Source organism: Mus musculus, chromosome 7 (assembly GCF_000001635.26).
Source record: "Mus musculus strain C57BL/6J chromosome 7, GRCm38.p6 C57BL/6J".
NCBI classification, from domain to species: domain Eukaryota; kingdom Metazoa; phylum Chordata; class Mammalia; order Rodentia; family Muridae; genus Mus; species Mus musculus.
This window is the reverse complement of record NC_000073.6, coordinates 112,392,932-112,415,137: the sequence shown is the minus strand read 5'-3', so window position 1 is coordinate 112,415,137 and position 22,206 is coordinate 112,392,932. Positions and strand designations below refer to the sequence as shown.

General features: G+C 45.8%; 1 protein-coding gene and 1 long non-coding RNA gene across 3 annotated transcripts in view; one reads left to right on the top strand and one right to left on the bottom strand.

Moving 5' to 3' along the window:
* Positions 1-826: 826 nt before the first annotated feature.
* Gm51494 lies at positions 827-21,536 on the top strand. The gene is made up of 3 exons (XR_003946861.1): positions 827-1,131; positions 17,485-17,903; positions 21,321-21,536. It is a non-coding gene; the product is annotated as a predicted gene, 51494 (long non-coding RNA).
* Micalcl (MICAL C-terminal like) overlaps positions 2,034-22,206 on the bottom strand; it is a 44,797-nt gene continuing 24,624 nt past the window's right edge. For both annotated transcript variants that reach the window (NM_027587.2, NM_001381862.1), the window contains exons 6-10: positions 20,264-20,344; positions 17,573-17,666; positions 7,479-7,578; positions 3,675-3,748; positions 2,034-2,335 (exon numbers count right to left, since the gene is read on the bottom strand). In NM_027587.2, coding sequence (NP_081863.2) covers positions 2,151-2,335; positions 3,675-3,748; positions 7,479-7,578; positions 17,573-17,666; positions 20,264-20,344 — 534 coding nt within the window. In that variant the 3' untranslated portion in view covers positions 2,034-2,150. The remainder of the gene's footprint in view (positions 2,336-3,674; positions 3,749-7,478; positions 7,579-17,572; positions 17,667-20,263; positions 20,345-22,206) is intronic.

The window sequence follows — 22,206 nt, the reverse complement described above, 5'->3', positions numbered from 1 at the left end:
TGACTAGGGGCTGAAAAGAAAATTTTTGAGACAAAGTCTGTCTATGTAACCCTGACTGACGTGGAACTCATTATGTAAATCTGGCTGTTCTTGAGACTCAAAGAGATCCACCTGCCTCTGCCTCCTGAGTGCTAGGATCAAAGGTATGCGCCACCAGGCCAAAAATATTATTTTAATGATCTCTGTATATGTTTATTACTCTGTAAATCACTGCCTCAAACATTGAGGCATCATGTTGCTTCCATGGTTATATCTTTGTTTTGAAAGGTCCTCTTCAAATGACAACCTAGGAGAATCAGAATGACAGGAAATCACATAACCCATGTCCACTAAATATGAAAATAAAAGTAACTAGTCAGAAATGTCAGGTTTTGTGGGTAAGTAGATAAGAATATGCCACCACTGCCCTTAAAGTAGAATCGAAGGCACTAGAAGACTCAATTGTAGAAACTAAAAATAAAAAGGGAAAAAAGAAAGCGAAAGGAATAAAGGCAACCACGGGCCTTGGTGTCCCATAGCGGGCTGTGCCTCAAAACACTGCACAACTCTGGTCAGACAAGGTCTCTGTGCATCTAGATCTGGCTGTCCCCAGCCAGGCTGACCATGCAGACAGCCTTTCAGACAAGGGTGGCTAATAGGTCAACCTAGATTGAGAAAAAAAATCCAGTCACCATTTACAGTCAACAGCCACAAAGCACCTTTGGCTGGGGAAACAAACAGTCATGGAAATGGGCGTACAGATACACACTTAAGAATCCTCTAGTCTCATCACTAGCAGCTTAAATCTCCTAAGGATTCCATAAAAGAAGAACAGCCAAATATTTTACAACAATATAAATCACCACTCTAAATCTTGCTGTCTGTCATCCCTGTGTGCACTGTCCAAATACTCAAGGAACCCCAATGTGTGCACACTCAAGTCGTCGACAACTGTGTTCTGCACGCTTTAAATCTCCATCTCTGTCTCTCCATGTCATTTTGTCTGTCTCTGTGTCTGTCTGTCTGCCCCCCGCCCCCACACACACGATTCAATTTGGAGTTAGATAAATGCGGTTCGCACTGCCTGCACTGGAAATCCGAAGTGGTTTGTCCTCGTCTCTCAGGGATCTCGCACACTTCAGATGAGCACAGGTGAGCATGGCGAAGCCCCTTCCCCTGGTGCCTCGCTTTGTTTGTTTTTAGTAGACATGTCGTGTTTTATCAACAACCGAAAGCTTCCCTTCTGCCACCACCACCTCCTCACTCCAAAAGCACTTCAGGGCCATTCATTCCCTAAAAGCACTTATTATGGTCCAGGGTTGGAAGCAGAACACTGTGGGAACAACAGGCTTCTCTGAGGCAGAGGATTTGGTGAAAACTAAGAATCCTGCTGGCATGAATTTTAAGTTTTATTTCCTTTTTTTCTTTTTCAAAAAAATTAAATTAAGGCTCAAATGTTTTTGTTCAACCTTCATTGCTTATGTATATTATATTAAGGCTTATAAATATACCTGGTAAATTAAATTCACCCTGGATTGAATTAACACCTGCTATATGAGTTATTGGCTTTATTTAATCAGTAATCTCAGGGTTTCTCTGCTTTCTCTGGAAACACAATTTAAATATTAAGCTAATCTTTAAACTGCTGCGGCTGCGCCCTGACATTTGGAAACTGGTCAGCCATGCAAAAAGGACAAATACGCTCGTATTAATGAAAAGGCATTTCTTAAAAGTCTTAAAACATGTAACTCAATGAACAAAGAAAACGGCTTTCCAAGGAAAAGGCAATGCTGGTCATCTGCCTAGAACACCTGCACTCTCAGGACCGGCTCTCTGGCACTGCCAAGTTCAAGGGCCTTTCTCACTGTTCCATTATAGCCTTTGGGAAAAAATTCTGAGAATCTACAACAGATATAAGACCTAAAAGGGATGTTTGGGTTTTTGAGACAGGGTCTCTTTATACAACTCAGGCTATCCTGGAACTCATAGCACTCCTCCTGCCTCAGCCTTTCTCAGCAGGGATTACAGATGTGAACTACCATATGCAGATCATATAAGAGACATCATTATTTTTTATTATTATTATTTTTAAGGCAGTAGGCTTTAAATTCAGTGCCTGGGTGGGAAAGTGTGGTGTTCTTGGCTCTCTGGCTTCAGCGGGGAAGGGCACTTCAAGTCCTGCTGAGCTGACAGCCTCTGGAGAGAACAAAGTTTTCAAAGTGTTGGTCTTGGGTTCTTTCTTTGACCCGCTGTTCCTCTAGGGAATCCACGAGCTTGTTTCTTTGCTCAATCACCTGCATCATCTCCTCGAATATTTCTTGCTCCTCCTTTAGGTCATTCTCGTCTTTCTGGCCCTCTAAAGAAAAGAAGAATAAGGAAAAAAAAATCAATGCTCGGGAAAGACTGGGGTCAAGGGAGTTCTTAGCAGAGGAGTTCACAATGGTTCTGGGCTTGTTATGTCCTTCGGTTACAAGGAAGTGAATCTAACACCAAGGAGCTACTCACAAAGCCACAGAGAAAAGTAGGTGCTTTGTGAGGGAGTCAGCTCAGATTTCACCTTGAGACTGTGTGTGGACACGCTTTTGTGTGTGTGTGTTTGTGTGTGTGGACACGCTTGTGTGTGTGTGTGGATATGCTTGTGTGTGTGTGTGTGTGTGTGTGTGTGTGTGGACATGCTTGTGTGTGTGTGTGTGTGTGTGTGTGTGTGTGTGTGTGTGTGTGTGTGTAGGGAGCAAAGAGAGGTTAATGTAGCCATATCCTGTCGAGCCTTAACCTTCCTTCCTTCCAAGGAAGAAACTGAACAGGAGAAGAGCTGTTTTCCTAAGCACATCTGAGCTACAACAAAGCAAATTGCCAATCAGGGGCTCCTAAGCCAGTGAGAGCAACATTTCTGTCATTTGTATACAATGATAAATTGTACCTTTGTTTTGTTTTAAACAGTCCATGTATGTGTATATGTGTGTATGTGTGCACACAATCTCCTGTTTCCCAGGCTGGCCTCAAACTTGTCAATAGTTGCAACTGGTCTTGAACCCTTAATCCTCCTACCGCTTCCTCCAATGAACTGGAATTATAGGCATGCACCACTGTGACATGCATGTGGAGGTCTAAGGACAACTTGCAGGAGTTGGCTCTCACCTTCCACCATGTCCTAGGCAAGGTCTCTCTTGTCTTTGCTGCTGGGATTATAGGCATGCACCACTCTGGCTGGCCTGTATACTTTCCTTAATAGTGCTGTGTAGTGTGGCCTAATATGGTTTCTTAGAAATAGAAATGGCTGGGCAGATAAAGGTGCTTGTTATCAAACCTAATGGCCTGAATTCAATTTCCAGGCCCCACATAGTGGAAGGAGAGATGTGACTCCCATAAATTGTCCTCTGAATTCCACCAATGTGCTAGAGCATGCATGGTCCCTACCCCCATGAATAAATAAGCAAAAAACGTAATTTTTTTTAAAAAAAGGAAGATATAGTCTGAGCTGGGTATGGTGGTACACACTTATTATCTCAGTACTTGGGAGGCTGAGGACAGCTACAGAGAGAGACTTTGAATGTGAGAGGGGAGGTGCTTTGAGTTCACCTCAGGCTGGGGGCTGTGCAAGCTAGGATGGGTTCTTCATTCCTATCTGTAGCATGACTTGCTCAATTGTGAGGTGTGTGTCTTCAGCAGGGGCCCCAAATGTACCCCATACTCACCATCCTTGAGCATTTTCTGTCGTAGTTTCTGCTCCAGTCTGCTCTGATGATCTTCTAGTTCTAGTTCTTGGGCCCTGAGTACAAGAAAATGTTCCAGCCATTAACAGGGGACTGTGTGAAAACACAAATAGAGGCACCCATGGACCAGCAGTCTTTTTTTTCCCATTAAAATTGGCATCTTTTAATATGTCTAATAGAAGGTATTGCCACTGTTGCGGCCACCAGAGGTGCCCAGAAAGATGGCTGAAATGTGTTGGATTTGAGAGAGGATGAGAGAAATGGAGAGTGGTTGAAGGCCACCAAACTGCTCTTTAGGGTTTGCCTCTGTGGGGAACAGCAGAGCACAGAATGGAGCTGAGTCCCCTTGGAAGGTCAGCTGGGGACTTGGCTTTTGAGCCTGGGGATGCCCCAGTCATTTCCTACCATGTCGATCACCAGATGCTGGCCCATGCATTGCTGGGGGGATCCCCAATGCCACTCTGGAGTTCAGAGAAATGAGGATCTAGACAACGTGGTGATGTCAAGAGGTGATAGTTTGAGGTATGTGATCCTCAAGACTAGAGAAAATAAAGGGTTGAGAGGAGAAGCACTGAGTGTCCCCCAAGGGCTCAGCAGGCACAGCAGCCCATGTACCCTCACAGAGACTAGAGGGTGAGGGAAAAGGGGGGGCTAGGGCCACAATGATGCCAAGGTTCAGGAATGGGCCCTTCCATTCCTCCTGTTGGGACTTTCTCTTTCAGACCCAACCTGCATTTCCATGTGTCCCTGTGACAGTGTTGGGGGTCACTCTATTCTACTCTGTTGTTACCATCTGTTTTCTTATTTCACTTCTTTGTTTTCAAGATGGGGCTTCATGTAGTACAGGCTAGCCTCAGACTTGCTGTGTCACCAAGAATGACCTTGAACTCTTGTTCTTCCTGACAACCCCTCCACATACACACACCTTTACCCTTACATACAATGCTGGTAACTATGATTGTGTGCCACCACACCTGCGGTACTGGGGGTTGAACTCAGGGCTTCACGCGTGCTAGGCAAGTACTCTATCAGCTAAGCTACGTCCCCAGCCCTGATACTGCTTTTACTTCTGTTTGGGCTAAAGTTCTGCCTTATTACGGACACTTATCATCTCTGGGCCCTCTGTAGGAGCTCAGAGGTGGTGGCAGCTCAGATGGTAGGGAGAATTCTCTGGGGGAAGCTTAGTGACATGGGGGCCACTACAGAATCAGCTTCAGTGTCATGTTGAAACCCTGCTGTTCCTGGGTGGCTCACAGCCAATGGCTGGGCATCATAGAGATGTGAGAGCTGACATGGTTGCCAGCACTCTGATGGCTTGTCTCCAGTCTGATGTTCCTGGGTCTTAGCTGAGACCCAGAGCTACGTTACATCCAGAACTCCTCCTGCCCAAGTCGTCTTCCTTCCTCCTTTGGTTTTATTAAAGAATCAGAACTGGGGTAGGGGCCCAAGACTCTACCTCTACCCATCTCCTGCTCTTTACCCTTCGTAGGTGTCATCCTCAAGGAATTCCACGTACCACTCATTCTTTCTTAACTTCACATCCCAAAGAGTCTGATGGACACATCCATCTAAGACATCTCTCCTTGTTCATACAGGTCTTTCTCCAACCAAAACCTATCCTCCAATACCTCTGTCCAGTGCACATACCCTGATTGTCCTATTTGACTTCTTATGGAGGAGAAGTACTCTCCTTGACCGGTGTACTCTCTAGGGAAGCTGCTGGCTCTGGTCTGCAGCCATAGCAGTCCCTCTCTTCCCCAAGACAGATTCTTGTCTCCACCATGGAACCCTTGATGGGCTTTCTTATTGCCATCACACCTTGTGTTCACTTCTCAGCAACTCCCCCGACCTCCAAAGTGCTTGGATTCTAGGCTTGCATCTCCATGACTAGCTGTGGCCTATTTCTATAGAAACCAGATGAGTTCCTGGTATAAAGAAGATGTTCTTGATAGTCTGTTGGAAGGATTTTATAATTCAGACCTAGCCCCAATGCAGACTATATATATGGCTGCATATAAGGACTTTGTAGCTAGGCAGATGTGGACACACTGCATAATTCCTCTGAGGCTTACTATACTCATCAGCTAAACAATGGTCTGGAGGCAAATGATTGCTAGAAAGGATCCTCCTTCCCATGCCTGGCATTCCCTTCCATGTGGTCAGAGAGTGGTAAGTGTAACTCTGGTCTCCTTCTCTAACCCTCCCACCCCCACTCTCAGGATGAGCCATGTTCTCCTCAATTTTCCCAGGCTCAGCCTATCTTCAGCAAGCACTGGGCTTTGCCTGGGATTTTGGTAAGATTTCATAGTGCTGACACCTTTAATCCTTTAGGCTGCTGGTTCCTTGTTTGGTGGGAGGAGGAGGTGCCCTATGTATTACAGGGAGAAAGCTTAGCATCTTTGGCTAGTAGTCACTAGTTTTCAATCAGAGCCCTATGTGTGACAACCAAGCACATCTTCCCAGTCATTGCTAAATAGCCTCCACCAGGAATATCACCTCCCCACCCCAACCCTTGAGACCCAAGGTCTAGGAAAAAGTCTTTCCCCTAAGGATCAAGTAGGTCCATGTCCTTTTTTTCATTAGGTAGACATATTCAGTTCTGAGATTTGGCTACTGTAATGGGTTGAATAGGAAAGGCATGCCACATACTGAGCCCTGGAAATAGTGAACGTGATGTTATTTAAAAGGGGTCTTTGCGGACATTGTTAGGGACCTTGAGATGGTCACATTTGGATTATATTATTAGGCCGATAGCCCAGTGAGAGAAGACTTTTAAGAGACAGACATGGAAGAGACACAGAGAAGGCTGGATGGAGACATACGATGCTGTAGTGACAGAGCTATTGCCAAGGAATGGCCAGAGCCACAAGAAGTGGAAAAGGCAAGGAAGGAGTTCCTGTGAGAGCATCCAGGAGAATGAGGCTCTCTCAGCCCCTTCATGTGGACTCCTCGCTTCCAGATTAAGGGAAGACATTCCTATTACTGAGTCATGTACTTGATAATAACTAAGAAACTAGTTAGTCAGCCTGCCCGGGGTCTTATCGTCAGCCATTAGTCACTATTAATAATGAATGTGATATTTGGATGGCTTGCCTACTTCTCACCTGGTTCAGAACCCTGGCAGGGAAGAGTGAACCAGCTCTAAAGTCCCCAGATGACTTCTCAGAGGTGGAGGAAAAATGAAAATGCACAGTGTAATTCTGGAGTTTAGTGGTTTATAGCCAATGCTATTTTCTCTTTCTTCAGAATGATGTGTGGGTTTGGTGCCCTTTGTCTGGTGCAGAACTCTGTGATGAGCTAGGATCTTTCTGACCATTTGACCAGGTCACCAGCCCTTTCTCCAAGAAGACACACAGACAGATTGAAGACAGCCAGGGTTCAGCCTTTCTTTTGTTAAAACCACCAGGAAGTGGTCAGGCAGATTCCCCATGGTTCACACAGAGGGGCCAAGCACAGATTCCCCACTGATGGTGTGTGTGTGTGTGTGTGTGTGTGTGTGTGTGTGTGTGTGTAGAAGGTAGCCAGGAATAGACCGGCTACCTTCTAGCTCCTGACCTGCTACTGAAATCTATTTTAGCCACTGAACTCTGCAGAGAGAGCAGACAAGTAAAGAGTCTTGCCACTAATGCCAGCATGATATGCAAGACACAAAATACCAATTTGCTTCAATCACTGTTCCGTATGCACAAAGAAGAAAAACCCTGGGACTCCAGCCAAGGACGGTGAGCCACCCGCTCCCGCTACCAGGCTGTTAGCACTCACTGTTATCTGTGTTGCTTTACTTACATGATCAGTAGCTCCGACTCATATCGCATTAATTTATTCTTCTCCAGAACCAGCTTAAACCATTCCTGCAAAAGCTGGGCTTCATCCTGTGTCCCTGAATCTGCTTAAGAAATCAATGGCAAATGGGTTAGATTGGCATTTCTCGCCCCATGATCAAACTGCTTCCGAGCCACTTTAGCGGGCCATGTTTATGGCAAGCAGGGCTCAGCAGGAAAGCAGTTCCTGGCACCCTGTGGATGCTTCAAGGTCATGGGCATTGCAAATGAAACCCACCTGAGCCTGCTCTGGGGGAAGGCCTGCTGGGCATGGAGGATAGGACTACTTCAATTCCAAGGTCGCATGCCCGTGATGGCTAATGTCCTTCCTATAAAGGACTCATCTCCTGCCTACTTGTGTGTCCATGAACTGATGTCTGTTTCTGCATCAGAGAAGCCCTAGCTGCCCGGTGGTGACCTTTGTTCATGCTCTTCACCCCTCTGCAAATCAAACTCCTAACGAGTGCCCAGGTGGTGTGTGGTCCCTTCCCAGCCAGGGATGGTCACACGACACTTGATCAAAGGCTGGTGACTGGCATTTTGATTGTTTTCCCCTGAAGAAAAGCCAAATGATGAAAAAATACAATTAGGATTGAATCGAGTGAGAGATAAATGTGTACTCCTATATCATTAGAGATACTCCCTTTTATTGAACATAATTATGCACCAAGTGCATGCCTGGTGCCCACAGAGGCTAGAAGAAGAAACCAGATCCTTGAGAGTTGCTGTGTGCACCCAACACTTGGGTGCTTTTAGTTACAGAGACCTCTCTCCAACCCCTGATTCAAGATCACAAAAGTATTCTATTGATTTGGTTTATATCAAAGCCAGGGTTTGAGTGATTGTTATATTTGCTATCTCTAGACATTTGGAGAAGGTTCTGTCTATCTACTGAACAATAATATTGTCCATTAATCTTCGTGACCAGATCAACTCAAATCACAACAGAGAAACCTTGTGGAAATATAGAGGAGGTAGGGAGATTCTCACACCTTTGTCCTGTGATCCAGTTACAGACATGGTTTTTAACAGCCCTGGTCACTGAAGTTCATATTTATTTACAAAGGAACCCTGGCTTTCCACAATAGCAATGGTACATAGGTGCTCTGTGTTTCGTTTAGGTAGCGAATCTTTCCTTAACTCAGTTCAAGACTTGGTATGCATCTCATTACATACCTTGCTGAGTGTGGAGAGGGGCACCTGATATCTTAGCACACGGAAGGCTGAGGTAGGAAGATCGCCACAAGTTCAAAGCCAACACAGTAAGTTCCAGGTCAGTCTGGGACTATGTAGTAAGACCCTGTCTCAGAAAATTAGCAACTAACCAATTAATAACTAAAAGACATTAAATACCACCCTGTTTGTTCTTCTGTGATAGGGAAATCTTTTGCCCGACTGACAAATTTCTTTTTTAGAAAACGTTTCTGCGTGGATGAGTGCATATGAGTGTGGGTGTCCTAGGGGTCTAGAAGAGGGGCATGAATGCCCTGTAGTTGGAGTTTTAAGTAGTTATGATGTGCGCACTGGGAAATGAAATCCTGTCTTCTGTAAGAACAGTATATACTCTTAACCTTTCCTCTGTGGGGCACCTGTACACACACACACACACACACACACACAGGCACACACACATTTAAGAATAGTAAATTCTTTTAAAAAGAATCTAAATTCACAGCTCTTCTATTTTATCATCCATCCAGAGACAATTTCTTCTAGATGTTTGTTTAATGTTTCTATATTAAGAACCATTTTCCACGATAGAGAAAACAGAAAAGCTGCAAGTTGGAAATGCTGTTTCTCCTTATCGTCTAACAAGATACCATCTGCCACCAGCCCTGGGCTTCCCCTTCCTTGTCCCCGATCCAAAAGAAACAGCTTTAAAGCACTATTTTACTGTTTGCAGAGAATCTTTCGGTTTTGTTTTTCAAATTCAATTCGCTCTGCTACACGGACGCGCCTGATCTACTTAGGCAATGATAGTCACCTGCATGATGTGTCCCTGTGTCCCTGTTTCCATCTCATGTGTCCCTTATGGAACTCCTGTCACGGTGGAGACATTTCCTAGATGTCACAGCGACTTCCCCCGACATGTGTGGAGCAAACACAAGATGAACTGAGCCACTTAATTTTCCTTTATCAGCACACTAAATTTGTGATCTTATTGGCTTTGGTTCAGTTTTTTAAAGCCTTCTGTTCTTTAGCAGACAAAGTCGTTTTGGGGGACTCTGCAGATACAGCTTCTTGTAAGGGTTTACAGGTGTCCCCCGGAGGCTCCTGTAGCTGAACATGTGACCTCTAGCTGTTTTGAGAGTTTGTGGAATCTTTAGGAGGCCAGGGCTGGCTGGAGAAAGTGGGTCACTGGGGGCAGGCCTTGAGGCTTTAGAGCCTGGCTCCACTTCCTGTTTATTCTCTGCTTCCTGAATGCAGATTCCATGTGACCAGTCACCATGCCTTCCCCTCTCTGCTTTCACTCCTTTTCAACCAGTGTGCCTTCCCCATCATGATGCACTCAATCCCCCAGAAACCATAAACCCTTATGTTTATCTTGTCAAGGTATTTTATACAGGAGAGTAACTAAGATACCAGGAAACCCGATTTTTCAGTGTCAGATATGGGGAGATCTTGCTCTCTTAATTCCAATAGTGCACTGAAGGGTTTGTCCCACAGTTTCTGCTTATCGATTGTCCCCTATCACATTCTGCCCTCGTGGGGCCTACGAAGCTTAGGGAGCTTTACCTCTCGATGTGGGTATGTGGGGAAGGGCATGGACTTCTAGGTCAATCAGGCTTGTGATATTCTCCAAGTCACCTCTTCTCTCTCTGCCTTGGTCTTCCCCATGTTTTGAAATGAGGAGGCTGGCGGTGCTACCTCGAGTGTTGGTTAGGGCTGCTAAATGAGAAGGTGCGTGGGGAAGTGTCAGCACGATGCTCTGTACATAGTAACACTTCAGTAAACTGCCCCTTTGCTCCTCAGTCTGCCTCCCTGTGTCTAGGTGTACAGCTCCATCAGGGTTAGTTTCCATTCATCTGTAAAACTCAGCGAGGTGGTTAAAACAAAACAAAACATAAAACTTTGTCTTCTAACAACTTGAAACCACCAGCAGCACCACCTTAGCGGTACTTTTCCTTTTCCGGCTCATACAATGGAAATGGACCATCTACAAAGACGCGAATGCATGGTGCCTATCCAGGTTCCTTGCTTTCCTGTGTCTACCATTGTTTTCCAGTGGCTTCAGCTGTCACAGGCAAAGCCCTTCCTCCACAGAGCAGTGACTCCTGACCTGGAGGGCTGTGTGACCAGAAGGCAAGGTGGCTTCTGGCCATGACCAGGACAGCTCAGTTATTTAACTCTTCCTCTTCCTCTTACCCTCTGCTTGGATCTTCTGTCAAACGTCTTTGCTCCTGAATTCTTATCATGGATCTTTTTAGACACATTGGAAAGATTTCACTTGCCATAGTGAAATCAACACTCAGTGTCTGGGCAAGATGGTGCCCACCCCCAGCACTTGGGAGGTAGAAGCAAGAGAATTGTGGGTTCAAAGCCAGCCTGAGCCACATGTGATTTTTGTCTGAAAAAAAACAAAACAAAAACAAAAACCAAAAAACCAACCAACCAACCAACCAATCAACCAAAACAAACTAGAGCTTAACACAAACAAACTTGTTAATTGTCATTTATAGTGACCTAGTTTTCCCCAAGAGTGCTCTCAAAACTACAAAGCAAATTACGTCAGTCTCTACTGAGATCCAGTGACCCTCAGCATCAAATTCAAGTGACCAAGCCTGGTGTACCCTAGTCTTTGCTTACCTGGGCGTGACTGGCATACAGCGTCCAGCTGTTTGTTTTCTGAATGTAAAAATAGCAACAACAACAAAAATGTGTACAATCTGTTTGAAGCCATTCTGGTTTTGTGTATATTTTCCTCTTGAGGGACTGCCATGCCCCTAACTGCTTGCAGATTGGTGTGTGGTTTTACCAGGTCCACTCTTGTTCGCCATCTGGCTCAGAAGTCATTCTTTAGATGTGACTATTTTTTCGCCTCCTTAGAATCTGTGCTAATCTACTGTTCACTGCAATCTTGTTAACACGCTGGATATGCTTACTGGTGCTTGCTGGCATTCGAGTGGTTATGGCGGAACCCTCAATGCGCTGCGTGGGGCACCTTCCTCAGAGTGCCTGTGGTTTCAGGCCTGCCTTCTGTACTCTGGGTTTTGTCTATACATGGCAGGCAAGTGCTTTAGCAATTGTGCTCCAGGTCAACCCACGTCCTCTGACTTCTCATGAGCTCCAGGCTCAGTTCACAGCTGTCTCGATCGGCCTCAGGCCCCAGAGTTTAGAGTATAACTGTCCCCACAGCTCCTTGCATACTTTAAGGATGATCCACAGATGTTTGCTGTAGGGTTTCAGGACTAAGTCCTATTGCTGAAAGATTTTTTTTTTAAATCCCAAGTAGATGTTGAATTTTTTATTACATTTATTTATTTATTATTGTGTGCACACACTTGTGAGGGTCAGAGGACACCATGAGGGAGTCAGTTCTCTCCTTCCATCATGTGGGTCCTGGGGACAAAACTCATTGTCAGAACAAAACTTGGTGGCAAGTATCTTAAAGCCCCGAGACAGTGCCCTGGGCCATGGGTATTAAGGTTTTTCAGATAAACTTTGCTCATGAATTGAAAACATCATAAGGTTTCCTTTACTTCATTTTTAGCTTGGTGGTTCTAAAAGCCACGCTTGCTTATATTATTTTTTGAACAGTTGGATTCATGTTCACTGGATCCAATGATTTTACCGTTTGAAACCTCTGTCATATCTTTGTCTGTCCTGATCATTTCTCCTCTACTTATTTGTTTTATTTTAAACAACCAACTTAAGATTATCTCTAGTCTTTCAACACAGCCCTCAAAGAGGTCAGTGGTCAACCTTTTGACACTGTGACAGGATGTTGCCATTTACAAAGTTTACACCAGATAACTACACATGTGAGAGACCCAACAAACAAACAAACAAACACCCTCATAGCGTACGTTTATGATTTGTGCTGGGCTGCATTTCTAGCTGTCCTTGGGCTCCTGCAGTCCATGGGCCTTAAACCGGATACACCTGTGTCTTTAGGATAACCACTGAAGCTGTGACAGAGGGGACATGTAACACATGGCTACTGATATCTGTGAATGAGGCTGTCTTCTGTGCAGTGTGAGCATATGCATGTGTGTGTCTTTTCTAAGTGTGCAAAGCACAAGGTTTAAACATCTTATGCCTGGGCCTCTCCTGTGACTCTACAAGAGAATTGTGTGCAGCTCAGAACCCCACACTGAGCGGACTGTACAACCCACTCATTTACTGCTTGGTATAAAGGCTGCTGTGCTCTTTATCCTGGCTTCCTAGCTATGGCACTAGCTTTGCTATGTTATTGAAACCCACTGTGTCATACCCTGGGACCTGGGGCCTCTTGTGCCACCATGATGCTGCTCCTGCTGTTCGTGGTATAAAGAAGCACAAGTTCTGTTCATTGGAAGCATTGGACTTCAGCAATGCCTTCGATGGATTTGGGAAAAATCAGGCCAAAATATTTGCTTGCTTCAGTAATTTTGGATTTGAGCGACTCCTGGAAAGGCTCTGTAAGGGCCCAGTTCTTTTCTGACAATATTCTATTTGAATACAGGGTTAACATTACCTTTGGCTCCAACCCTATGGTCCACCTGTACTGGACAATTGCGGAGATCTCATTCCTCCCTTGAGCTGCTTCCTCAGAAATCGACCACACGGGACAGCTGGCAAGGAGTGTAACCTTGGACTCGATGCTTTTCCATTCAGAGACTAACAGAGATTATCTAAAGGGCATCTGCTCCCCAGACCCCATTCCCAAATGATGGCGAACTGTCAACAGGCAGTCCTCCACACCACAGGCTTTGTCTGCTTGTCGATCTGTTTCAGTCAGTTGCTATTGTGCTGGGAGTGACAATAAGAATCTACTCTGGGGACAGGAGGGTCGGCTCGGTAGGTAAGAGCACTTGCTGTTTGGTGACCGGCAACTCACAACTGCCTAGGACTTCAGCCCCAGCAAATCTAATTCTCGCTTTTGGCCTCCATAGGTACCTATGCACACACACACACACACACACACACACACACACACACACACACATCTCTAAAACAACAACAACCACCAAACAGGCCAGCTGGTGAGATGTCACTTGCTCCAAGCTTGATAACCTGATTTGATCCTAAGAAGCCATATGGTAGAAGGAGAGAACAAACTTCTACAAGTTGCCCTCTGTGTGCCATGACAGGCCATGGCATGTGAGTCACGAACACACATGAAATTATAAGTACATCAATGTAACATGAAATTTCAGAATCTACATGAAGTTATTCCTCCTCTTTTCCCGCTTTCCTTCTCTTTCCTTTCCTTCTTTGTGAGACAGGTTTAGTTCAAGGCTGGCCTTGAACTTCTCATCCTCTTGCCTCAGCCTCCTGAGAGGATTTCAGGCTTGAGCCACTAAGCATGACTTCCTTCAAGATCCATATATGGTCAAACATGTGAAATCTGTGGCCTATATGCATGTAGAAATCAGCTTAAACTCATCTGGAGGAGAGAGTTAGTTATAAATGTACGTGAATGAATGGATAAACAGATGGACTCGAGCTAAGAGAAGACCAGCCACCTGGCTGGGTTTTATAAGGATGGAGAGAAACTCAAAACAAAAGAGAAGAATCCATCCTTGTGAAGTTCTAAGATGTGATAGGCCCATTAATCAAGTGCTTCACTTAAAGGTGTGTGTGTGTGTGTGTGTGTGTGTGTGTGTGTGTGTATGTGTGTACTGGGACTTGGGGCTCACTAATATGACTGAACTGTCTGGTTAGCCAGCCCCAGGGTCCTCTTGCCTCTACTTCCTCAGCATCAGGATTGGGCTGCCACATCAAGGGTTTTATGCGAATGTGGGGATTGAACTCTGGGCCTCATCTTCTCTTCCCTGCTCCGCCATTATCATTTCCTCTTTCATCTATCTCTACCATCTCTAGAAGGCAGGTTGATTTATTAGTCCCATTTTACAGATGGGAAAATTTGAGAGATTAGAAACTGCAGAATGCTGATGACGTCAAGTTGCATTCGGGGACTCCTGACTCATCTCTGTGCTCCGTCCAGAATCCCACACTGGCACATAAGGCAGGAAACTGGCATTTCTTGGGTTCCTCGGCAACAAAGATGAAAACCACAGAGTAGCAGACAAATTGTTTCTCTCTTCCTGGCTGGGAGAGCCATTAAATCATTCATAATGTGTGTGCTGCTGCCCTCTGCTGGCAGCCTCCAGCATCTACATTGTCTTTGCTAGCCTTGTGAAGGAGAAACTGCTGGCTGAAGTGGAGGCTGTGGGAGATGGACCTTGCTCACCCGGCTTCCCCGGGAATAAACCTTTCATCCTTTGAGGCCCCTCTTCTTTTGCATTTGATTTCGCCTGTCTGCAGATGTGGAAAGAAGGATGAGACTTCACCAGACTACCTAGATCCGCATGGTAGTCTTTTGCAGGGGCATACTGTGTGATTCCAGCATTTAACACTGTCTAGTGTCTCAACCCAAACAGTTCCAAATAGGTGACAAAGTCAGGTCTGACTGTCCACAGGTGGGACTCAGGGCATCCAGGTCACTGAGTATGTGTGTGTGTGATTTAGACACAGGGAACCACAGGAGTTCTGTGTTGCCTGGGCCAAGATACCTGCCACACGCATAGACATCCAGTGTGTCCTGATTTGTCATCTGGGTGGATGGTTAGCTCTCTGCTTCACTTTGTTTCCTTTTCCTGAAAAAATTGGGGCAGGAGGACCCTATGCTGGGGTTGGGGTGGGAGCAACTCATTTCTGACTGTTGGGGAACAAAAAAAATTAAAAGAAAGCCAAAATTGTTGTCATGACAATGGTGAGCTCATTTCGCTCAGACGTCAGGGTCCTTGGCCTGCACCCCCCACCCTGCTCCCCTGCACAGTCCTCTAATTCAATGGGCCTGATGAATAACTCCCAGGCACAAAAGACCCTTTCAGGCTATCCCCAGTCATTATAGAGGGGCCTCGCCTAACTGTCGCAGCCCACTCCTTGTTTGCAGGCCTGCCTCTAAATTTGGTTATTCACAACCTTGATCATTCAATATTATTGCCTAACTGTGATCATTGTCTAATTATCCTAATAATACCTATTAAATAATTCTCATTAAATCACTTGAATGGGAGCAGCAGAGGCCAGCTCAAATACAACTTAACCCAATAAAGTATTGGTCATTCGCTGAGCAGCAAGGCAATCTCTTCAAGGGACTATATAGACTATCGAACCACAGAGGGATATGCCTATTACCAACTGTATGTTAGCAAGTCTTCGTTTTGATGGCCTGGTTAATAAAGTTTCCTCTTGGTTTCCTCTGGGGCTGGCCTCTGTGACCTGACTTTTATGTATGTATGTATGTAAGTATGTATGTATGTTTGTATGTATGTATGTATGTATTTATCTCTAGACCCTTGTTGGTTTCCATCTGTCACCTTCACAAGGACATTGGTGAGAAATTACCTATAAACCTAACAGGGTAGTTAGTTTACTGGGGATAGAAAGGGAACAAACAGAATCCATCTTTTGGCTGGTCAGATTCGCCTTTGACAACACTGAAAGCTGGCCTCCTTTCTGTAGGTATGGCTCCACATAGCTTCCCTTTGGAGACTGGAGGAGATACTCAGAACAAGCTTCAAATATCTACTGTTTATAATTTAAAGTTTCTGGCTGTGAATGGGTATTTCCTTTAAAGTGTCTTGTGTGGACAAGAATGTTCTGTAGAATATTAGTAGCGTTTGTTGACCATCTTCATGTATGGGCTGGCACTTGAATTCTCAAAATGACCTGGCACAGTGAAGGTTAGCTCACTTTTCTGGTGAGGGATCTACGAGGTTGAGTGAGTGATTTTCCAAGGACTATGTCCACCCAAAAGAGGTAGCATGAAATCCCAGACCTCATCAAAAGTCATTGTAGCAAACAGAGTCTGCTCCAGTTGACCCATTACAGGCTTTCTGCACAAGTAAATCTATTTGTGATCCAGTAAGAAAAGGAACACATTGTGTTCTGGCGTCTGTTCCACTGTAGGCCCTTGCCTAGGGCTTTTTTGAGAAATTGGTTGTGTGTGTGTGTGTGTGTGTGTGTGTGTGTGTGTGTGAGTGTGTGTGATGTATGCTCCTGCACTTGTATGCTTGTGCATATGGAAGCCAGAAGTTGATGTTGTGTCTCCTCCTAGGTCACTTCTCACTTCATTTTTTGAGTCACAATCTCTCACTGAACCTGGAGCTTATTGTTTGAGCTACACCAGTTGGCCAGCAAGGTCCTGGGGTCATCCTGCCTCAGCCTCAGCAGAACTAGGATTACAGACATGTGTTGTGCCCAGATTACATGGGTGCCGGGGACTTGAACCCGGGTCCTCAGGCTTACACAGCAAGCAGTTTACCCAATGAGCCATTCCCCTAGAAACCAGGATTTGAACTCATGGGCTTTACTTCATAACAAATATTGCTTGAACTCCATCACAAATATTCCTCCTGGATTTGTCTCATCCTCTGAGTTTTAAAGATGATTCATGCAGAGAGAAAGTGGCAGAGGATTCCCAAGGGGGAGTTTCAGACCAAGCCAGTGATTTCATGTTTCAAGTGTGAGGCATGGGACTGGAGAGCTGACTCATAAGTTAAGAGCTGTTGCTGCTCTTCCAAAGGACAAGGGTTCGATTCCGTGCATCCATGGGGCCCCTAGCAACCATCTGCAATTCCAAGTCCAGGGAATCTGAGGCCCCTTTCTGGCCTCTGTGGGCACTGTATTCAATGGTGCACAGATATACATGCAGGCAAAACACCCATACACATAAAGTAAAAATAAATACATCTTTTTTTTTTTTAAGCATCAGGCAGTAGATTTAGTGGCATCTGTTCGTGCTGATCTACCCCCTGCAGGTGACGCGTCCGCCCCACCATCAAGGACAGCGCTACTCTCAGACTCTAGATCCAGACCTGCACCGAGAGGTGGACCCGCCAACTCTACCTGCTTCTCCTCTCAGCACCTTCTCCAGCTTCACGCCCTGGATCGCCAATGTCCTCTGCCGCTCCTCCACCTCCTCTAGTTGTCTCTGGATGGCCTGTGAGACCAAGAACACATGACGTGAGGGAGTTCAGTAGATGTGGAAGCCTAAGAGGGTGGCTGAGCCTGCTACTAGCTGTCACCCGAGCTGTGATTGCCCTGATTCACCTGGCAGAGATGCCGAAGCTCCTCAGCGTTGGAGCTTGTTGCTTTTGTCCTCAGGATGAGCCACAGAGCACAGCATCTGTGTATGTGCACAGAGGAGTCAAAACTGCCCAACGCACTGGAGTCCTAGGTGAGAGGCTCCTGCCCTGGCTAGAGGTCCTCATGAGTCCTGAGTACTGACCATGGGCTCAGTACCCAGGGCCGTCCTCAGCACAGGCTAGGAGGCTCAGGGTTTATTTTGCAGGAAGGAGTCCCTGGCGCCTTGAAAAGGGAAACCTGGGCCCACTCGGGGATCAATGTACCTTTTTAGATCTTGTATTCCACCTTAGCTACAAATGGCACCTGCCCTTGCCTTGTACCAGTGGTTGAGGCCCCGGATGCTGCCATGACAGAAGCGCCTGTAGATCTGATATGACCCAGTTATGAAGGCAGAATACCAGGTGCTAAACTCATAAGGTTCACAGCTCACACTCTACGGACCCCTAAGCACTTGCTAAGTTTGGGGTTATGCTTGGTTTGGGGAGGGCATGTTTGCTTTCCCTACGAGCTGTTACTCTCTTGTAGTCTCTTAGGAAGGAAAGTTGAGCAAGGTTATGATTTAATTATTTAGTAAACTTTGTTCAGCTCCACCAGCCTTCTGTGTTTTCAAGCCCCGGGCTACCCAGGCACAGCACAGCCTTTGGCAGGATAGACCTTACACATAGCTGAACAGGAAGAGTAAAGAAACCATGGACCATCTGGGCCGGTGGTGCAGCTCTGCTTCTGTTTCCTCCTAACTCCCGTCCTTCTAAATTTCCCCTGGAATCCCAGGTATCCCCAGCACCAAGAGACCCACTCGGGAACCTGAGCAGCCACCTGGCGCTTCCTGCCCCAACTACGAGTCTTTAAGCCCAAAAAAATAGATGGGGATTGTGTTGATAACAGAACTCTCTTCTGTGGATCTTGAGGATTGTATCTTGATAAAGCCACCTTTTTTTTTTTTTTTTTTTTTTTTTTTGCTGGTAAGGCATAGAGTCACTAAGGAAAGGAGACAGATTTTATGACGGATCACTGTGTAATTACAGCTGTGAGGTTGTTCTGGAAAAAAAAAAACTGAATTGCTCCTAAATTCATAGGTTGAGAGTCTAACTCCCAGGGTGATTATTTTATAGACAAGGTGTTTTAGGAGAGCAATGAGGTTATAAGGGTAGGGAGACCTGATCTAACAGGTCTGATCTAACCTGATCTAACAGGTCTCCTATGTGTATGAGTGGAGGAAGCTCTCCTGGGTCCCCTCTCCTCACACTTCCAAACGACCATGACCATGCGAGGATGTAGTAGGTAGGTGCTGCCCCCAGCCAGGACATAGGCCTTGGCAGACCCCCAGTCTGATGCACTTTGCTTGATCTGGGGTTTTTAACACCCAGAGAAGAAATACCAGTTGTTTGGGCTGCCCAGGCTACAGCCTGTGGCCGTGGAAGCTGGAGCAGGCAAACACAGTGCTCGTTCTCCAGGATCCCACGTATTACAGCCTGGATTCCCAGCTGAGGGTGCAACCCAGGAGCAGTGAAGCTTTTAGAAAGTGGGACCTGACAGAAGGACGCTGTGCCACTGGGGGTGTGCCCTTGAAGGGGATATGGGGAACTCCCTGCTCTCTCACACTCTCTGCTTCTGGAACTGTGATGCAAACTCCACTCCGTACTCCCTGCCGTGATATAGTCTCCCCACAGGCCCAAAGCAGAATGGGGTTAGCTGACCGTGGACTAATACGACTGACCGTATAAGTCCAAACAAACCTCTCCCGTTTTAAAGTCAACTGTCTTGGGCATTTTGTTACAGTAACAGAAAGTGGACTAGTGTACAGGAGGACTACAGGGCCAGATAAAGGGCACAGTGGTGGAGGTAATTGAATGTTACATGGATTAACAGGCGTGATTGCTCTAAATCCTTATATGCTAACGTGCAACTGTTCCTCAAACTAGACTCGGAGTCCCTGGCAGAGAGAGACAATGTTGACAGTGTCTGCTTCGTTTTTTTTCATTTGTGACAGAGTCAGACAGATTAGTGTGGGCAGAAATGCTTCGAGTAAAATCATGAAGTTAGGAAGTTCTAGCACTTAGGCGGTGAACTAATCCTGAAACAGAGTCAGACCCCAGCAGCTGTCAGCTCAGCAGAGACTCAGTCAGGGAGCTGGAAGATGACTTCTGTCCTCATTGAGGACAGACTGAGGTCACTGCTTTGGGGAATAAGGGTTCATGAAGATGGCCAAGGCCATGCACTAGCCTCACTTTGCAGGATACAAACCTGTGGATGAAAGGTGACTCAGATGGGCCTCCTCATGCCAGAGCCCTATTGGGGATGGGGCCAGGACTTTCAGAATGGTCACACTCCTGGTTCTCAGAAAAGGGAGCAGGCCTATGCCTTGCCCATCTCCCCAAGTGCAGGATGACTCCAGAAAGACTTTCCCACTCAGACCCTGGGGCTCTCACCCTTCCATGTTTGCTTCCTGACCTGAGCCTTATGGAGTCTTTTCAATTCTTCTTGCTTAGCTGACTGCTTTTCCAGCTTCCTCCTTCTTCTGAGTATCTTCTCCTATACAAACCAACAGAGAAGAAAATAATGACTAAGACAATAATGACTACCATTTATCAACCTTCACCATAGTCTGCTGCCCTCGTCACACATGGCTCCTAGCTACTGCTGAGCTTCTGGCATCCAATGGCACTCTCTGTAGTGATGACAATGACCTGTGTCTGTACCATGTGAAACATGAACGCCCCTATCCACATGTGGTATTGGGGTTAAGCTGTGAATAAAAAATAAAGTCAAAATTCCATTTAACTTTTTTTAAAAAAAAGATTTATTTATTATTATATGTAAGTACACTGTAGCTGTTTTTAGACACACCAATAGAGGGTGTCAGATCTCATTACAGATGGTTGTGAGCCATCATGTGGTTGCTGGGATTTGAACTCAGGACCTTTGGAAGAACAATCAGTGCTCTTAACTACTGAGCCATCTCTCCAGCCCCATTCATTTAACTTTTGCATCACAGTTGCCAGCAGCTGCAGCAGCAGTAGTATTATCTTTATTGAGACACAGTTTCACAGTATAGCCCTGATTGACTTGGAACTTACTATGCAGGACCAGGGTATTTTTGACTCAGAGATCTACCTGCCTTTGTCTCCCAAGAGTTCCATCTCAGGGATGAAACCTGTTCTAGAATTTCTAGAATCCTTTAGATGTTTGGGAGGAAACCTTGGCTTTTAGGGTCTACAACACGGATCTCTCATCTTTGTTTCCAGAGATAGCATGGGGGGGGGGGCCTCTAATAATCAGCGAGGATCTTTAGAGAAAGCCTGGACCAGGGTGAGAGGTACTGGGTCTCATGAATGCACTCTGCCCTGAGCTGATCTCACTCAGCCCACATGGAGATCCGGGTTGTTTATTTTACAAGCATCTCAGCAGCATCCATCACATGACCCCACGTTGTAAATTCTAGCATTTGTAGAGTGCTGTGTGCCAGACCACGAACTAATTACTTCATGGTGTCTCCTTTATTCCTCAGATGTTACATCCTTACAAATATGGACATCAAAATTCAGAAAGACAACCTGCCCAAATTGAAACAATTAGTAACGGGCAGAGTTCCGAACTGAGCCCAGGTGAGTATTTCTTCATAGGCAATATTGCCTTTCTTTACGCCACACCACGCCACGTACTGGCAATCAAGGACGTCCACTTTATGGTCCTATAGTCCTACAGAAGTGTCATTGTCCTCGAAATGGAGACAATTGAATGCAAATTCTGGTGTTCTGATTAATTTTTGGTCAACTTGATGCATGCTGGGACATCTGGGAAGAGGAAACCTCAATTGAGAAAAATGCTTCCAACAGATGCTCTGTAGGAGAGTCCGGAAGACATCTTCTTGATTGATGATTGACATAGGATAGGGTTCAGCTCACTGTGGGCAGACCCACTCCTCGGCAGCTGGTACTGGATTGTGTAAAATAATGGGCTGATCGAGCCATGGAGAGCAAGCCAGTGAGCAGTGTTCCTCCACGGCCTCTGCTTCAGTTCAGGTTGCTGCTTTTAGCTCTTGTCCTGACTGCCTTTCATGATGGACTGAAAGCTATAAGCTGAAACAAATCCTTTTCTCCCCAGGTTGGTTTTGGTCATGGTGTTCATCACAGCAAACTAGGACATCTGGAGAAGGGTAGACCACATCAGTGCTGTGCAGACTTCCAGAAGCAGACCCCTCCTCACAGGGTTCAGCTCAGTGACAGAGTGCTTGCTGAGCATGTGTGAGGTCCTCGATTTGATCCTCTGTGCACGTGTGCTCGTGTGTGTGCATGGGGATAGAAAGTCATTATTATCTTCAATTTAAAGCATGTTCTAGCAAATACTCAGGTACCCTTATACATGGGTTCTTTTATGTACTGCACAGGATGTTG